Source organism: Quercus robur, chromosome 2 (genome assembly GCF_932294415.1).
Source record: "Quercus robur chromosome 2, dhQueRobu3.1, whole genome shotgun sequence".
Classification (NCBI taxonomy): Eukaryota; Viridiplantae; Streptophyta; class Magnoliopsida; order Fagales; family Fagaceae; genus Quercus; species Quercus robur.
Genome location: NC_065535.1, coordinates 87,368,888 through 87,387,348, shown reverse-complemented (window position 1 = coordinate 87,387,348; position 18,461 = coordinate 87,368,888). Strand labels below are relative to the sequence as shown.

The window sequence follows — 18,461 nt, the reverse complement described above, 5'->3', positions numbered from 1 at the left end:
TGGCTAGCTAGCTACTCTCTTGCACATATAATTGTCATACAATCACTATGAGATCTATCCAGTCAAGACAAGTTGTTGGGAGGAAGCAAATGACTTAAAGAAGCATAGAACTTTCAAACAGTGTAAAGTATCATTTGTGCTAAGGGAGAAAATTGGATATTTTTGAAAAGTTTTTGTAATATTTGGTATTAGTGTCCGTTTGGCATGATTAATTTTGCCAGCTTATTTTACTATTCAGCTTATTTTTGCTACTATTCATGGGCTCAACTGCACTTTTTGATACTATTCATGGGTCCCACTGTACTATTTCAACTAACTTTTACCTTTATCTATAGTACTTTCAGTAAAAAAATTTCAATTTCAGCAAAATAAGTGGATCCCAAACAGACCCTTAGTCAAAACTTCAAGATTGGTTTTTGTATTTTACTAATTAAAATATATTAATCACAATTGATATTATTTAAGCATTTTAAATTAAGTTTTTTTGGTTAAATACATTGAAGATTACACATTAAAATATAACAATAGTTTTAAGAAAAATAAAATGTATTCAAATCAATTAATTTGCGATAAATTAAATAGCAAATGTCACTTTTATATGCCTTAACAAGACCCAAACTTGAGTGATCTATCCATGACTAGGATGAAGCTTGGGTGAAGCTAAGTGAATGTCTGAATCGACTGATGTTGAAAAATCAATGTATGAGTTGGGATAGACGTGAAACGTCACTCAAACCCAAAGCCAAATGGTTCTCCTTGAAATGCGTTGAGGCATACTAATTGACGGGACATTTAGGAGTAAAGCACTATTTCTATGCAGGTCATGAGAGTGATTCCCAATAGGGAAATGGGAATATGTTCATGAACAAGTGCTTTTTCTTTATTTCCCTTTTCCCTTAGGTATAATTATTAATGTGTAAGAAAATTAGAATGAGAAAATGATAACAAATAAAAATAAAAATAAAGAAAGAGGAGAAAATGTGACTTTAAAGCATGTGTATTAACATTATCTTTAAGATTATAATTATCCCACCTTAGAAGAATTTGTTATCGGGTTAAGAGCAATTCATCTCTAGGATACATCAAAATCACAGTTGTAGACAGTTTTTCTTTGAAATGTCTTAGGAGAATATCTTACAATATTATGTATTTGAATATGATTTAACCCCTTAATTTATAAACAATATGAGTAATGGCTCTTCATTTGAATTGACACCTTTAGAGCATTCTCATCAGCTCTCTCATAAGAAATATCATTTTGACACACCAAAAACCTACTTTATCATTTTAGCACATCATTTTACAACATATCATTTATCAGATATTTTATACTTCAATTCTATACATTAAAATAATATTTATTACACATTAAAATAATATATTAAATCCTCCCTATCCCTATCACTATCACTATCATCATCATCATCACCAATGGCCACCACCGGTACAAACACCGATGGCCACCACCGGCAACAACACCGACGGCCACCACCGGCACAAACCCACATCCACCAACGCCACCTCAAAAAAAAAAACAAAAAAAGCACACAACCAGAGAGACCAAACCAAACAAACCCACATCCCAAACCCACCATCGACACAAACTCACATCCATCACCGGCACAAACCCACACCACCACCGGACATCCACCACCGGTACAAACCCACATCCATCAAATCAAACAAACCCACATCCCAAATCCACCGAATCAATTATAAAATTCAACAAACCGCATCCCATCCACCAAATCAAACAAACCCACATCCCAAACCGCCTCCATCGCTGTCACTAATGGAAGTTTTCACTTCTGGCCACCGTGTCCTTCACACTGGAGTTCCTCTTCGTCGCAAAGTGGGTCAGTGAACAGTGGCGAGCCTGGGTGGTCTCTGTCTCTCGACGTGGCAAGATCAGCGGGGAGAGATCGACGATGGCGAGATCAACGTGGTGAGATCGGCGTGGCGAGAGGGCGTGGTGAGAATGCTAGACAGAGAGAGTGAGAGATGTAGATAGAGAGAGACATCTGATAGGAGGAGAGAGAAAAAACGAATTAAATAAGCCAAACAGTGTTTGGCATTGATGTCCGTACCGTCTCATATTTGAGACAGTACTATAGCTATGTCTGAAATTTTTTGAGATTTGGAAGAGCTGATGAGGGATGGTTTTTGGTGTTTGGCACACCTGATGAGAGTGCTCTTATGAACGTCTTGACTTTTCATATTAATTCATAACCATTCAAAAATAATTATCTTTTAAAATCAATTAATTAAAAGAAACTTTCATGTGTTATGATCTAGTGTATCTTATCTTATTCAATGAAATTAAAAATAAAAAATAAAAATCAATGTCTAATGCACATGTGCCACATTTCCAAGTGCCAAGTGTACTTTACATCATGCACCCGCACGCGTTTTAAACTCATATGTCCATAAAAATTTTCAAAAATTTTATTTATATATACCTATCTTGTAAACTTTCTAAATGGTACAAGTTTTAGAAGATAAACAATACTTCCTTCATTTCATATCTCAATCTATACACAATATCTATATTCTTAACACATATCTCAATCTACACTATATATTTTTTTAACAATCAATCGCTTAGTTTGTTATTTTATTTGTTAGTATTCATGTTACTCTATATACCCACTAAAAAAAAATTCTAACTTTCAATGTGAGATAAGTCTTAAGACATAAATCCGCTCCCCTCCATACCACAACTTATTACACAAAATTTTGTAAACAAATAATCACTGTGATGTTTGGTTAGATTTTGGTGTAAATTACCCAAACTGGTACCATCGGGCCTTGTAGTCTAGTAGTACCCGGTTCCTCTTGTAACCGTTAACACGGGGGACTATCCCCCGTAATAAACAATTAGCCAGCCAAAAAAAAAAAAAAAAAAAAAAACCCCAAACTGGTAGTTTAATAAGTGTCCATAATCAATGTCAAATACACACTAAGTATCCATTTGGATACCGTTTATTTTGTTGAAAATTGAAAAAAGAAAAATGAAAACAATAAAAATAATAATAAAAAAGTTACTGTTCACGCGCGTTGCACAAAACGCACTTCTCAAATGCATATTAAGGGTCTGTTTAGGATCCTCTTATTTTGCTGAAACTGAAAGCTTTTCGTTAAAAGTACTGTACATAAAGATAAAAGTTAGCTGAAATAATATAAAGGAACCTATGAATAGTACCAAAAAGTGCAATGAGACCCATGAATAGTAGCAAAAATAAGTTGAATAGTAAAATAAGTTGGCAAAATTAATCATGTCAAACGAACACTTAAACAGCTTATTTAGTGTGCATTTGGATTGCGTTAACTGCGCATTTCTACGTTTGAAGTGGGACCCTTTTACACTGTGCACGTTCAGCCATTCACGCAATTTGTCCATCTTTGTTGGGACCCACGTGTACTGTGTAGTTTGTCAATTCACGCAGTTCAGCCATTGTGCACTGTGCACGTGTTTGTCCATTCACGCAGTTCAACCACTGTGCACTGTGCACGACTCTTTGCTGGGACCCACGTGTGTACTGTTTTATCTTATTTTAAAATTATTTGCTACAGTATTTTCAATTTTTAGCAAAATAAGCGATATTCAAATAGACCATTAGTTAAAATTAAAAACTTTTTATTGAAAATACTGTGGATAAAAACAAAAGTTAGCTGAAATAATATAATGGAATCCATAAATAGTATCAGAAAATACAATAAAATTTATAAATAATAATAAAAAAAACTAAATAGTAAAATAAATTAAGTTTTTAACTAATGCCAAGCAAACTAGTTATTCACTTTTTAGCCTTTTGAAGTTCCAAGGAAAAAAAAAAAGTTTAAAGAAAAAATAAAAATAATGTAGTGTTTGCTTTCAGCCTTATCCCAAATAGGATTGTGGAATAGACTCTCCTCTCAGTGACCCCACCACGCTGTCCGTGGGTCAAAACTCTAGACCGCAAGCGTACAAATTAGATTTGACTATGGTCTAGAACTACCCTCAAGTGATTGTCATGTATAGGTGATATTTTCGTAAGAGTACGGTGGTCATTAATTTCATGTCGATTATTTGTTTTGTACTAATATATATATATATATATATATTTATTTATATATATGATTGTATTTAACGAGAAGATCTATTGAACATAGAAATAGAATATATTGTGTTAATCTCGAGACGTTTTTATCATATATGAATTAATTAAATCGACCACCAACATAGTCTAATGGAACATCCCTAGGTTTATTATTTGTGCGTTTGGCTTCAATTTAGAAAATCAGTTTATTTTACTATTCAGTTTATTTTTATTATTATTTATAGGTCTCATTATACTTTTTGGTATTATTCATAAGTCTTACTATATTATTTTAGCTAACTTTTACTTTTGTTTACCATATTTTCAGCAAAAAAATTTTAATTTTAGTAAAATAAACGAATCTCAAATAGACCCTAAGTATTATCTAGGAATAAGGTCAAAATTAAATGAAAGAGAATAATAAGAGCATTTTTTTTTTTGCTAAACAGAAGAGTAAGAGCATTAGTACTGAAAGAGTACATTAATTTCATGTCATTTATTTGTTTTGTACTAATATATATATATATATATATATATATATAGATGATTGTATTTAACGAATATTTTTTTTTTTTTTTTTAGTCATTTAACGAAAAGATCTACTGAACATGGAATATATTGCGTTATCCTCATGACGTTTTTGTCGTATATGAATTAATTAAACCGACCACCAACATAGTCCAGGTACATCCATCCCTAGGTTTACTAGGTACTATCTAGGAATCTAGGGGTTAAAATTGAAGGGAGGAGGATAGGAAGAACAATAATTAGTATCGGTGGAAACAAATGGCTAAAATGCTATATTTAACAATCAAATAATAAAAGTGAACTGCATTAAAGCATCCACAACAATTATTATATAAAAAAAATACTATTTTGACATACTAAAAACTCACTTTATTATTTTACTACATTATTTTACAATATCTCATTTATCAGATGTTTTATCATTCAATTTTATATATTAAAATAATATTTACAACTCATCAAACACAATCAATAGCCACCACATTGTTGCTAACAACCAACAGCCACCACCACACAACCACCACATCCTCCACAACCTAAAACACAATTCAAAACAAACTCCTAGCCCACCAACACCAAATCGGAATCCCCACCACCACCACCACCACCTCAACCACAAACCCACCGCCTCCACACCCACTTCCAAACCCAAAACCTTCATAATCCAAGTCAACCCAAACTCCAAACCCACCATCCCCCCCCCCCCCCACACTCTCCGCTACCTCCACGCCACTCGCTCCCCTCAATTCCTCGGCCTCAAAACCACCGGCAACTTCGGCCTCCTCAAAGAGTCCGACTTTGGCTCCGGCCTTGTCATCACCGTCATCAACACCGACATTACTCCCAATCACAAAAGCTTCAACGACCAAGACCTTGGACCCATACCCACCCACCGCTGACCCATTCATCGGAACCCATAGTCTAGCCCATCCGAACCCACCCACCTCCGTCGGAACCAAACCCAGCCAACACAATCTGAACCCAAACATCACCGTCTAAACCCACCCATCAAACCACAACCCAAAAAAAAAAAAAAAAAAACAGAAAAACCATTGCTAGAGAGAGATCAGCGTGGAAGTGATCGTCGGCGTGGAAGAGTAGTGAGGGTGAGAGAACAAAATATGAGAGGTTGAGAGAGAGAGGAAAGGATTGGGGTTTGAGAAAAAAAAGAGAGGAAGAGACTGACGGAGAGATGAGAGAGAAAGATGAATAAAAAAATAATAAACCATATGCCATTCGATGTCCGTACTGTGCTAAACTTGTAAGGGAACTGTTCAATGTTGCAAAAATTTGACACATTTAACACATCTGATAAAGCTCCGTTTTTTGTGTTTGGTGTGCCAAATGTGCCATATTATAGCATTTAGCATTTATACAACAGCTGCTGTGGATGCTCTTAATAGAGAAAAAACTAAAAATTTTAGCTGTTGAGCTCCAGTGCACAGCCATCTTTGTGTGCACACTGTAGCTCAAAAGTTAAACAAAAAAACTACGTTTTATTAGCTTTTAGCTCTAATTACGTACTAGATGCCTTTTTTTTTTTTTTTTTTTTTTTTTTTTTTTTAAACTAGAGGCAACATTCTAAAAAATAAAAAACTAGAAGCGAATTTTTTTTTTTTTTACTTTTGTTTTTCTGTGCATGATTTTTTTTTTTAAATAAACTTTTGTTTTGCTTTCCTTTTGGTTGTACTTATTGTTATTGTAGTGGATATATTATTTTATTGTATTGTTTATATTATTTTAATATGTTGAATGTTAAAATAAAATCATTGATGTTGGGTGTTTTGTAAAGTGGAGTGGTAAAATAGATAAACTAACCTTTTGTAGTGCCAAATTGTTAAATTTTTGGCATCACTAATGTTATGCTCTAGCATCAAGGCACAAAAAGAGCTAGTAGCCGGTCTTGCAAAATCTTACAATTGTAAACCAAAATATATTATTTAAATCCCTTTTCACCTTTTATTTTATCTCTCCTTTCAGCCCTTTGTCTTTCAACTCCTCTCTCTTTCTTTTTCTCACAGTCACAATCACCCTTTCTCTCCGATGGCATTGCCGATGACCTTTTTTGGGTGAGATCATCGTGGTCAAGGGGCTGAGGATTGCTAATCGAATTTTAGTGGGTTTGCTTGGTGGGTCTGGGGCTGAGGATTGTGGTGGATTGGTGTGGTGAGCCGTGGGTTTCTGGCGGTGGAGATTGGCGAGTTCTTGTGGATTTCAAGCGATGGAGATCAGTGCGTTCTTGTGGGTTTATGACAGTGGAGATTAGTTGGGTTTCTGGGTTTCTAGATCGATCGATGTGTTCTTGTGGGTTTCTGATGGTGGAGATCAGTGTGGGTTTCTAAATCAGCAAGTTGTTGTGTGGGTTTATGGGTTGGTGGTTGTGTGTGTGGGTTTTGGTGGTTGGCATGGACTATTGTGGTTGTGGTGGTGGTTGCTGGCCGGTGGTCGGTGGTTTGCCAAGATGTGAGTGGCGGTGGTAGTGATGATGTGGTTGCCAGTTGCTTAGAGGAAGAGGGAGGAAGAGAGGAAGAGGAAGAATAAGAGAAATAGTAAAAAAAGAATAAAAAATAATATTTAAATAAAGTTGCAAAAAAAAAAAAAAAAGAGTTTGGGATGTTGGGTGTATTGTAAAATGGTATGGTATAATTGATAAAATAACTTTTTGAGATGGTAAAATAGAATAAGATAGAATTTCCGGATAAGAATGCTTTAAAAGTAAGACATTCTAAAGATGTTCATATTATAAAAATTACTTTAAAGCTTTTAAACACTTACATTTTTTTTTAATTAATGTAAAATGTTTAAATTATATCTGGAAGTTTTTGTAATAGAGTTTCTGTAGGGTCTCGTTTTTCAGCCCAATACCACACGGTGGGTGGGATCTTGGACCAGCGGGCCCAATACAATGAATTTGTAGAGAGTGGGCTAAAAGGCTAGGCCTTGGTGAACGGACAGTCGTTAGTCATGGTGTTCATAATGATCACACAGAGGTGAACTGAGCTTATCCAAGAAGAGTTTCTCCTCGGCACGGCCTAGGTGGCTCCAGTTCTTAGACCTGGTCCCAGCCCCCTTTCTGGACTGCTTCTTCCTCCTTTTATACTAGCTTTTTCCCCCCTCTCGAACGTCCACGTGTAGGTTTAGCTTTATAGGGCTAATACTTGTCTCATCAGCCCATACCCAAAGTGGTTGGGGGTGGTTGTAAAAGCTGAAAAGCATGGTTCTGTCAGGTGCAGAGTACTTAATTGCAGTAATGACAGTCTTTCCCTTGTTCTTTGTCGTTTAAGTACTTTTCCAGTTCGGCGAAATGACTCGGAATGTCATCACCAGGACCGAGTTGCTCCCTTTGCCCTCGGCTACATTTATGGCCGATGAGGGTCCTTCCCATGGCCGAGGAGGATCCTTCCCATGGCCAAGGGGTGGGCTTTCCTTGGATCGGGCCTTGGGCCTAGCGCAAACATTGACATGGGCTTCCCGGTTTTATACCCCCCACAGTTTCAATTACAGTAAACTATGTAAATGTATGTGTGTTTTCCATTTAAAAAAAAAAAAAAAGGAAAAGAAAAAGAAAAGGATTTAGATCCTCTAAATTTCCTAGGGTATTCTACCAAATAGATTTTCTTAAATCTTAACCATTCTTTAATGATTTAATGATCTAGATTTTGCCATATTAGCATTCTATTAATAATAATTTTAATTGTTTTGTTTGCAATATTATTTTATTATTTTAAGAGTATTATTAGTGAAATGCTAATATGTAAAAATCTAGACCCTTAAATCATAAAAAAGTTGTTAGAATTTAAAAAAAATTATTGGTAAAGTACCCTAAAAAATCTAGAACATTTATATATATAAAAAAATGTAAATAATATTAATATACCTCACATGGTAGAACGTGTTAGATTGACAGTTGGGGCTATCCATTTTTCCTATTATTGCATTTAGCTAGGAATTGTCAGGTGTAAATATTTATTATATGAAAGAAAAGTAAAAGTTTGGGGGGGGGGGGGGGTTACAATTAGCTTAATTGGTAAAATAAAGTTTCTTATGATTGAATAAGGATTTAGGGTTCGATCTTCGCTTTCACAAAAAATTGATTGGTGTCATGATCTGATGATAAAAAACTATTATCAAGAGCGAACACCAACCAAAAAAATAAAATATTTGATAAAATCTCTTTGACAACAATGTATACATTATTATTTAATTAAGAGCATTATTTATTATACACAAATTATTTTACACAAACGAAAAAAAAAAAAAAAAAGTTTATTCCCTTAACTATTACAGCAACCCCCTTCCAATCCCACCCTATTCTGCCCTCGGCCTGTCAAATATCCTTACTGCACAACTAGTTTTGCCTCAACTATCTGCCCTATTTACTAAGGGCGCGGATTACGTCCAGTGCCTCTAGTGCACTGGACCCGCTGCAATCATGACACATATCCATCTTTAGACACGTGTCATGATCGCAATGAATTCAGTGTCACAAGATACTAGAGGTAAGCTACACCCATTTACTAAATCTCTAGTGTAGCAATCAACAAATGTGGAAGGGAACTGCAGCAAATCCTATATAACTTCTATACTGGACATCTAGATATGGAAGCATATCTCTGTGTCAGCAGCAAGCTGGGAACCATTTTCATTACCATTTCCCAAGAAGTTGAAAGTTGTACAATTAAACTAGGGTGCCAGTGCCGCTGCAAGAACAATAGAACAACCATTGCAATAGCTAATATAGCAATATCTTAATCATAATTTTAGGAAATCGCAGTTTTAATAATTAGGATGAGTTTATAATAAAAAAAAGGGTTATGATAATGGGTACTTTTAGAGCAATTATTAATAAATCATTAACCCAGTGGGGTTGGCCAAGCAGTTCGGCGCTTGGTCTCAGAGTGCTTGTACTTGGCTCGACTAGGTGTGCTCCCTAGTTCGAGTCTTGCTACCTGCACTTTGAAAAGAATCCCTGGGCCAGTGCTTTACCCCTTCGTGGGCCGACCCGGCACGAACAGTGATTAGTCTCTGGTTGAAAGCTTTGAGGATACACTGTGAGAAACCAAAAAAAAAAAAAAAAAAAAAAATCATTCTAGAAAAGTTTTTATATTGCATTTATGGAAAATTAAAAAAGTTGTCAATACATTAAATTTTTTTTTTTTCCTTTTTCTATTAAAACTTTCTTAACATAGTTTACTAAAATATGCTCTTAAGACATTCGTTAACATTTTTCATAAAAAAATATTTGATCTAATAAGACATGAAGGAGCCAAAATTTTAATTTAAGGAAGGCAAGATTAAAAGACAAAGATGAAATAAAAAATTAAATATTTACTCAAAATCTTTATTTTCATACAATATATATTTTCATGCCTAATGTCAATTTATTCGTTTACCCTCAACTATTTTTCTTATTTTAAAATTCGTGCATGATATTTTTGTTGTTAATAATGTAATATATACCTTGATATAAATAAATAAAAAAAATAAAAAATATATATCTATATATAAAATGATATATACTGTAATCTTTTATTGTAGGTAGCATAATTAATAGTACACAAGTCAAAGTCAATCTCAAGTTTAGGCATTACTATTAAACAATTCAAGCTCAAACATATTACTATGTTTGTCAAGGTGGTTAGTATTAGAATTGATTTATATAAACTTAAAGTTTGTATTTATATAAACTTAAAATTGAATTTTGTAAGTTTGTAATAAATTCATAAGATGTCGTATTGTTACTTAATTTATTTGATAATATAAATAGTTACTTTGTAGTAAAAAGTTGGTAAATCTAAGTTTAATTATTAATTATTTGCATAAATTTGTGAAAGGGGAAAAATTTAGCTATGGTGTTTATTATATATAAAGAAATAATAGGTTGATTAAGTAACTTGTGAATGAGTTAAAGTTTGTTCGATAAAAAAATGAACTAAACTTGAACATGTAATCTAGCTTGGTGATAAGCTCAAGCTTGGGTCATGATAGATCGAAATAAAATTAAATGAAAAAAATCCTAGACTTCTAATAATGGGCTCTACTAGACTTGTTAATAGCCCTAGTTACTAGCTTTGGTTCAAGTCAAGAGAGAGACTTGGATTATCTTGGCTTGGCCAAGAGAGTTGCCAAAGTAAGTAATTAAGCTTCGTTTTGACAAGAACAATTGAATTATTTCATACCAATCCTAAACCAATACAATATACCTCCTTCTTCCACTTCACTTACAATTTCAAATTGTTCATATCCATTTGTACTAGCATTTTCATTAGGTTTGTATGTTTTGGGTATTTTTATAATTTCTTTTGATTTCTTTAGGCTTGATATGAAACAACTCCAAGAAAGGTAGTGTGACCCCCTCATGGGACCGAGGCCCCACGATTTGGATCGGGGTAGACCCACCTCAAGGCAATGCTCTTAATGGTGGTCAATAGAGGCTAGGGTACCATGTTAGCAGCATGGTGCTAATGTGCACCAAGAGGAAAAGAGAGAGAGGACCTTCTCTTTCAGTTCCTAAATTTCGCTTGAGATAATAGTTCTCTCTTTGTTGATGATGAAAGTGTGTTTTATTTCTTTTTAAATATCGAGGTTGATACATGAATAATATCTATATTATTTGGTTTTGAAAATGAAATGGCATGAATCTCTCTCTTTCTCTCTCTATATATATACATAATCTCATTAATTATTAGGATAGTTTACTATGAATTCAACTCTATTATCAACAATTTACTCTATTTAAATTCTATTGTTTAATGTTGATGGCCAATTCTATTTTAACCCAATATACATATTTTGTAACCTTTTTTTTTATTATCTCAAGTGTGCCCAAGCCCATGCATTTTAAATGGAGATTTAAGGGAATGTGGTTTAAAAGGTACAATAAGGCTTATTTAGGCTTTTTCATGAGCCCAAAACATAGATTTTGTTAAGTGGGCTAGGGCTCCTTGCAAAATCTGAGGACCCATGAAAGGAACCACATTCTGGCTTTTTTCAAGCAAAAATCATCCTATAAAGACAATTAAATAAATAAAATTTTAAGAACAAAAACATATTGGGTAAATAAAAATAAGTAAATATTTAACTTTAACATACTATGACAATGAGTCAATGAAATATTAAAAATTTATAACTATGATTATTATGTAAATGAATTAGATATTATCTTCAAATTATATTACCAAATTCAAGTGCAACTTAAAACTTTCACATTCTTGAGTAAAAGACAAGATTGATATTAAGTGAGAATTTTAATTTAATGCTAAAAGTTGATTTATAAGAAAAAGCTCAAGATAATTGTGTGTCATTAACAACAACTCATAAAATTGATTGTAATTATTTTTCCACAAGAAGAGTCATCCAACTTTGCATATTACCATTTTAAAAAGCAAGGGAAAAAAAAAAAAAAAAAAAAAAAGCTAACTTCTCTCTTAAAAGAAAAGAAAAGGGAATAGGTTGGATACGAGTTTACCTGTTTCCTTAAGCTTTGTTTTTTCCTTAAGATCAAGTCAGGTTAATGAATTCGTACCCAATTTTGTGAGATTCCATCTTCTCTTTATGATAAGTTTCTATACTCTCATTAATGATTAAAATAGTTTATTATGGATTAAATCTAGTTTATTCTATGTCAAATTCTATTAAATTTCAACTTAAATTTTTTTTTTCTATTATAAATTTTTCATGGCCAATTGGTGACATGGTTTGATAAAAGTTAGGTTAATGAGGGGACTAGAATAAAATGAGCACAGCCCATTTTAACATATAACCCATGGCCCATATTTCCCAGCCATAGGTGACAAACTCACAGGTCCAATCTCAGAAACCCAACTCTCAAGAAACCAAAAAAGCAAAGGAATTAGGAATCAGCAAAAGCCCCCAGTAGTGTGAGTTGTTGTGACTCGAAATCCAAGCCATGGCTCTCGAAGCTTACGCCTCTCGAAACCCAGACGCAGTCCACGCCGACGTGCTCTCTAAAGCCAGACAAGCTTGCTACAAGGTCCTTCCTCTTTCTCCCTTCTTCTTCTTCTCTCTCTTTTTTATATTCTTTGTTTTCTTGTTTGGGTTTTCATATTTTGTTTGTTTTGTATTGTATATGATAAACTCCTCAGGCTCGCGATGCTTTCTACGCGTGTTTGGATAAGGAATCCAATAAGAGACCCACTGAAATCGCTTCCGTCGGGCTCTTATACCCATCTGAATGCAAAAACTCCAGGGCCGAGTTTGACAAACACTGCCGTGCTTCTTGGGTAAACCCCAAAACAAAAGTGTCAAATTTTAGTGCCATTGTTTCATGGGGATTTTAATGTTTTATTATTGTTATTGTTTTGTTTTTTTTGGAATGGTAGGTGAAGCATTTTGATAGGCAGTACTGTCGGAACAGGAGGGTGCAGAGGCTTTTGGATGACAAGGACTCGAGGCGAGGTCCGTTGATGCTTCCACAGCCTTATACTTTTAAATCCTCATAGAATTACGACTTTTTATGACCATTTGGCTTTCTGGGTCTTCTTTAAAACGTGCTAGTTTTGTTGGGTTTTGATGGATTTGCACTTGTACAGTTATCAAACAATAGGATTTGCATTTTCTGGATTGTTATCAAAGTATATGATGCTTGCCTTTAAATCTGAATTGTGATGTTTCTTTATATTTAACAGATTTTTTTTAATAGTTTTGATTGCCTTGTTTTATTTTATTGAGTTTACCATTGGTTTGAGCTTTTGGAGGAAAAAAGTTTTGTAGGAGTAGGGAGTATTTTAAGTGAATAATGCCCTTATTAGGTTGAGTTTTATCGATTTTGGCAGGGGTTTAAATCTTGACTTGGCCCCTAAAGAAGATGGAAGCTAATATCATTGTCTGTTACTGCCTTACTTGGTGAAATCTTGCATACCTTATTCAGCTTAGAGGAAGGGCTCTATAATGATATAAGGAGTCTGTTATTGTTTGGCATATTTTGTTGTTGCCAATGATTGGAATGTTGTGTATATTGAGATGTATTCCTTCTGTAAAGACAAAACGCATTTGTATTTTATGATGTTAATTTTACTTCAATTGTTGCTATGCTCTTCATGTTGTCCATCTCTTACATGGTTCTGGTGCAACTTACCTATTAAGGCAATTCAATGGAAACCTGTATATCTCTTATTTCCATTGCCCGTGTAGCTGTCACATAGCTTTGTTGAGTTGGTTTAGTATTGAGTCCTTGTGAGGTGTGTGCAGTTGTCCACTGCTTTGACATTATTCTTCTCCTTTTTATACGTATACTTTCAGTCATTCCATTAATTTGTTTGGTTTCATGCTTTTAAAATTCTTTCTTTGTCAGTTATTTTGAGGGGAACTAAAGGCACATTATCAAAATTAAATATATGAGCCAATGCCAGTAATGATATTTAGATGGAGAAGATGGACTTCTTGTCTAATTATGCCAATGATGTCATATTTGTTTATTTATTTATTATAAACGTTTTTAAGTTTCACACACTCATGAGTTTTGAACCTCACACTCCACCCATACTTGTGAGAAGAGGGAAGTACCATCTGAACCAGGGTTCATTGGCCCATTAGGTCATCTGAATGTCAAATGCAGCTCATGGAAACCATTCCTCATCCTCCCCCCCCCCCCAAAATTTCATTAGTGTGAGTAGTTCAAAGTAAAATAAAAAAGATCTGTTTTATAAGGTATAATTAATCTAGTGACATGGTCTAGGTTTAAGCCAAAAATTTGTTCTTAAAAATAAATGATACTGGGAGCCCAACCAAACTGTGACCATATATCTTGATATAATCTGAACTATCTTTCTATGTAAACTTTACTATTTGGTTTTGTTGCATGGACCATGTCACTATATTAATTTAGAACTTTGAAGCGAGGGTGGAATCAGGCTTCTATTTTTGCGGTTTTCTAATTTTTTGGGTTTTGGAAAGTTCCAGCAAAGAATCGAGTTTTAAATGCATTGTAGTGCACTTTTTTACCTTAATTTATCAAAAATAGATACTCAGCAATTGTTTAATTGAACTTTGCTTTCTAGAGATTATTGGAATTCCTGTAGAAACTATAAAGCTATTATACCCACCTTTCCAAAATGATTGTGATATTATTTAATTTCCTCTTTTTTATTTTTCATTAATTTATTTGGGAGATGATTGCTTGTCCGAACATATTATGCTGCATCAATTACTTCTCGACTTAGTTCCTAATTCTTTTAGATTCCTAGGTTTGGAGAATGCTGAAGGCATTCTTTACAATACTGCTGCTTGTATTGATGGCCATGAGGGGGGAATTAATGAAAGTGACATGAATGAGTGTTGGATTTGATGATTAGGTAGGTTACACATTCTTTGCTAATGATTTGTATTTGACTTTAAATATTTGTGCATTGTCAATCTGCCCTTGTTAGGTTGTTTAAAACGTCTGCTTATGTTACAAATGAGAAGATTAAAAATTTGAGTATGACCAAGGGGGGTTTTCATGTTCATGAAAGTTGGGATTATGGACCAGGAAGATGTCCTTAACTCCTTATCCGGAGGAAACACAAGGAAGGGAGCATCAGCTGCCGATTGAGGTTGAAATTAAATGACATAGGAATGCACTTAGTTACTCTAGGAATTCCTGTTAGATATAAACCTCGTCATCAATATCTCTATTGATGCTGTTCAGGGAGATGTTAAAAAAGTTGTGATGGACTCTTTCCTTTTAGACATAGCTGCACTTATTTGCTTGCTGTGACACTTACATGGAAAGCCTAGCTTGCGTTTTCAGAAATTATCAAGAGCGGTATGTGACCAATATATATATGACAACTTTGTATGTTGCTCTACAAACTGAATATGTAGGCTGAGGAAAATTATTGAATACTTTGGGAGTATTATAATGCATACTCCCCACTTTCACATAAATTGTAGATCACATCATAAATTTAATTAGTAGGACTTATAGTTATGTGAGAGGAGGGAATACGCATTTATGGTGCTCCGGGAGTACCAAATAATTATCCGTAGACTGAGTATGTATGACAACTTTGTATGTTGCTCTACAAATTGATTAGGCATTGATGATTTTGAATGTGACCAATTTGAAAGTGAAGACACTGAATCCTTCCTGCCTGATAGAAGTTGTGACTTGGGTGTTTTCTTTTGGCAGCTCTACTAAGAGGATAGTCTTAAACAAACTAGTCTATAATTATGTGATTAAAAAAGATTTGATTATTAAGAAGTCCTAGGCTCTTAGCTTAATAAATTGACAGAAAACATGCTTTCTTTGCAGCATTTAATTTATAGGATGGTGAATAGAGCTTGTCAGGAAAGACAACTCAACAGAAATGCCTAAATTAATGACTCAGGATTCACATGATTCCTAACCAAATGCTAGGTCTGTGACATGCAGAGGAACAGAATGCCACTTCGTGTTCAACACCGGCCACATCTTTTTTCCTGCCACTGTTAGGGGACTCTTATGTAATAGAAGGGTTGCATAATTGGGGCATGAGTGGTAATACAGTAGGGTATAGAACTGGTAGAAAAAAAAAATGTCATTTAAGGAAATAACAAAGAGTCTATTTATTTAAAAAAAGAAAAGAAAAAAGAAGATGAAGCAATAGAGAGTATGATCTATAAATAGAATAACAAAAAATAATACATATGACCGACATTGATTAATCTATTGAGGATTCATAGTAGACCTCAAAATTTTGGATTAAGGCTTCGTTATTATTGTTGTAGAGGTATAATAGGAGGGTACTCTCTTGTTGAATTGGAAAAAAAAATTGTTTTGAATTTCTTGATAATTTTTTTACAGGTAAATTTCTAGATAAATTATGCAGCCTTATCCTTTTGTTTCCTTTCTAAATGTCACTAATTTGTTTATTTGACCTTTCTCTAGGGTTAAGAACAAGCCAAATAAAGTCTAGTATCAAACATTCAAGATTGTTCATTTAATTTTATTTCAAATACTAGTAAAGTTTATGCTTATTACCAAATTAGATTACATGTTAAAACTTAGTTCATTTTCTTATTGAACAAACTCAAGCTCGTTCACAAGCCATTAAAAATTTTACCCACTAAAATCTATGCTAATAGTTAAGAACTAAATTATAGTTGAAATTATATTATTTGAGTTAATTAGATAGAATAATTTTTTGTCTATGAATTTATATAAATTAGATTCACTAACCTCATACTATTTAAAATTATATATAAATTTTTATTGCGAATAGGACTATTTATATTATTAAAAAAATCATAAATATTTGATATTTTATGAAGTTTTTTACAAACATACATTATCCGATATTAAGTCTATATGAAATAAGTATACTTTAAAACATATATACGTATAAACATATAATATTACATATATACTTAATTGAGTCCCGGAAAGAGCTTTGTAGTTTAACTTAGTTGGCACTTCCTAGTATTTCCAATAAAATCATTCAAGTTCAAATTTTCCCTACCCCAATTACTATTAAATTTAAAATAAATAAATAAATAAAAACAACAACATACTTATTTATATTCATTTATTTAACAAACAAGTCAAGATTAAGTTCAAGTTTAGGCTCGATTATTAAACAAACCAAACTCAATAATAATGTATTTGGGAACTTGAGACTTAAGGGTTTTTATTTATTATTTATTTTAAGGCAAGTTTAATTTATTCATAAACAATTTGGTTCATTTATAGTCATGTTTGTATCTATGATGTCTATGCGCTTTGCTTTTCATAACCAGCTCCCCCTAACAGAGCTTCAAGTATCAAGGATTAGGCCCAAAGCGAGTTTTTAGAGGTTATTTGCATGTTCATATGTTATGATATGAATATACCACATTAATTCGTTATGTATGGATGATGAGATTCCATTGATACAGAACCAATTCCAATAGACTTATTGGAGGGTCCCATTGGCGTGCATCCAGTAGGAATTGAACCTACGAATTCGCCAATTATGAGTTGGGCGTTTTAACCATTCAGCCATGGATGCTTAGCGGGGATCCTCGTACATGGGTCCACTCAGCCATCTCCCCAAATTGAAAGAAAAAGGATAATTACTAGATTATATTACACAAAAACGATATGTTTCCAGCTTCAAGTATCAAGGATGAGGCCCAAAGCAAACTTTTAGAGATTGTTTGCATGTACAAACGATATGTTTCCTTTTTCTTGGACCCCAAATTTAAGAGCCTATATTATATGGCGTAAGAGAGTGTCGTCTGGGTTGAAGTTTAGATGATTAAGGGTCTGTTTGGTACATGTATTTAAATAACAGTTTTTTAACAATATTGAACGTATTTTCACACACTTTTTTACCTACACGTATTTATAAAAAATACAAATGACGTTACTAGAATAACATTACCGAATGGACTCTAAAGTTTGAGAAATTGAGACAGAGGATGGGCCTTCTTTCTTTGTACTTGTCCAATTTAGTTATAGCCATTTGACCGTACTCACTTGCAAATATAGGCTTTTCGCTGATTCACATGAAACTATGAAAGCTTCTGTGCATTTTGCTTGCTCTCTCTCTCTCTCTCTCTCTCTCTCTCTCTCTCTCTCTCTCCTTTATTATTTATTTTTTTTTGGGCCTTGGATATGTAACATCTTCTACAACCATGGGCTAAAATCTGGGCTCGTTTTACATACAAATTATGATAGTCAACCCAGTACAGGTATACAGCCACCTTTTAATGATTATTCCATCGTAAAATTAATTATAACATTTACCCATTTAATTTTCCATATTACCCTTAAATTTGATTTGACCTGAATTCTTTTTCTCTGCCATTTGTAAACTCTGATATATTTTAGAACAGAGGGAATGCATTTTACTAGTAAGTAATTTTGATTTGTAGTCCAAAATTTGCGTAATT

At 33.6% G+C, this 18,461-nt stretch overlaps 1 protein-coding gene across 2 annotated transcripts; it reads left to right on the top strand.

The window, feature by feature from the left end:
* The first annotated feature begins 12,402 nt into the window (after positions 1-12,402).
* LOC126715605 (cytochrome c oxidase assembly factor 6) lies at positions 12,403-13,662 on the top strand. 2 transcript variants are annotated; one of them, XM_050416296.1, is made up of 4 exons: positions 12,403-12,600; positions 12,713-12,850; positions 12,950-13,025; positions 13,403-13,662. In XM_050416296.1, the coding sequence occupies exons 1-4, from the start codon at positions 12,517-12,519 to the stop codon at positions 13,408-13,410; spliced, it is 306 nt and encodes a 101-aa protein (XP_050272253.1). In that variant the 5' UTR covers positions 12,403-12,516; the 3' UTR covers positions 13,411-13,662. The 2 variants fall into 2 exon arrangements, with proteins under 2 accessions (XP_050272253.1, XP_050272252.1); XM_050416295.1 differs by lacking the exon at positions 13,403-13,662 and having other exon boundaries at positions 12,950-13,245.
* Positions 13,663-18,461: the final 4,799 nt, after the last annotated feature.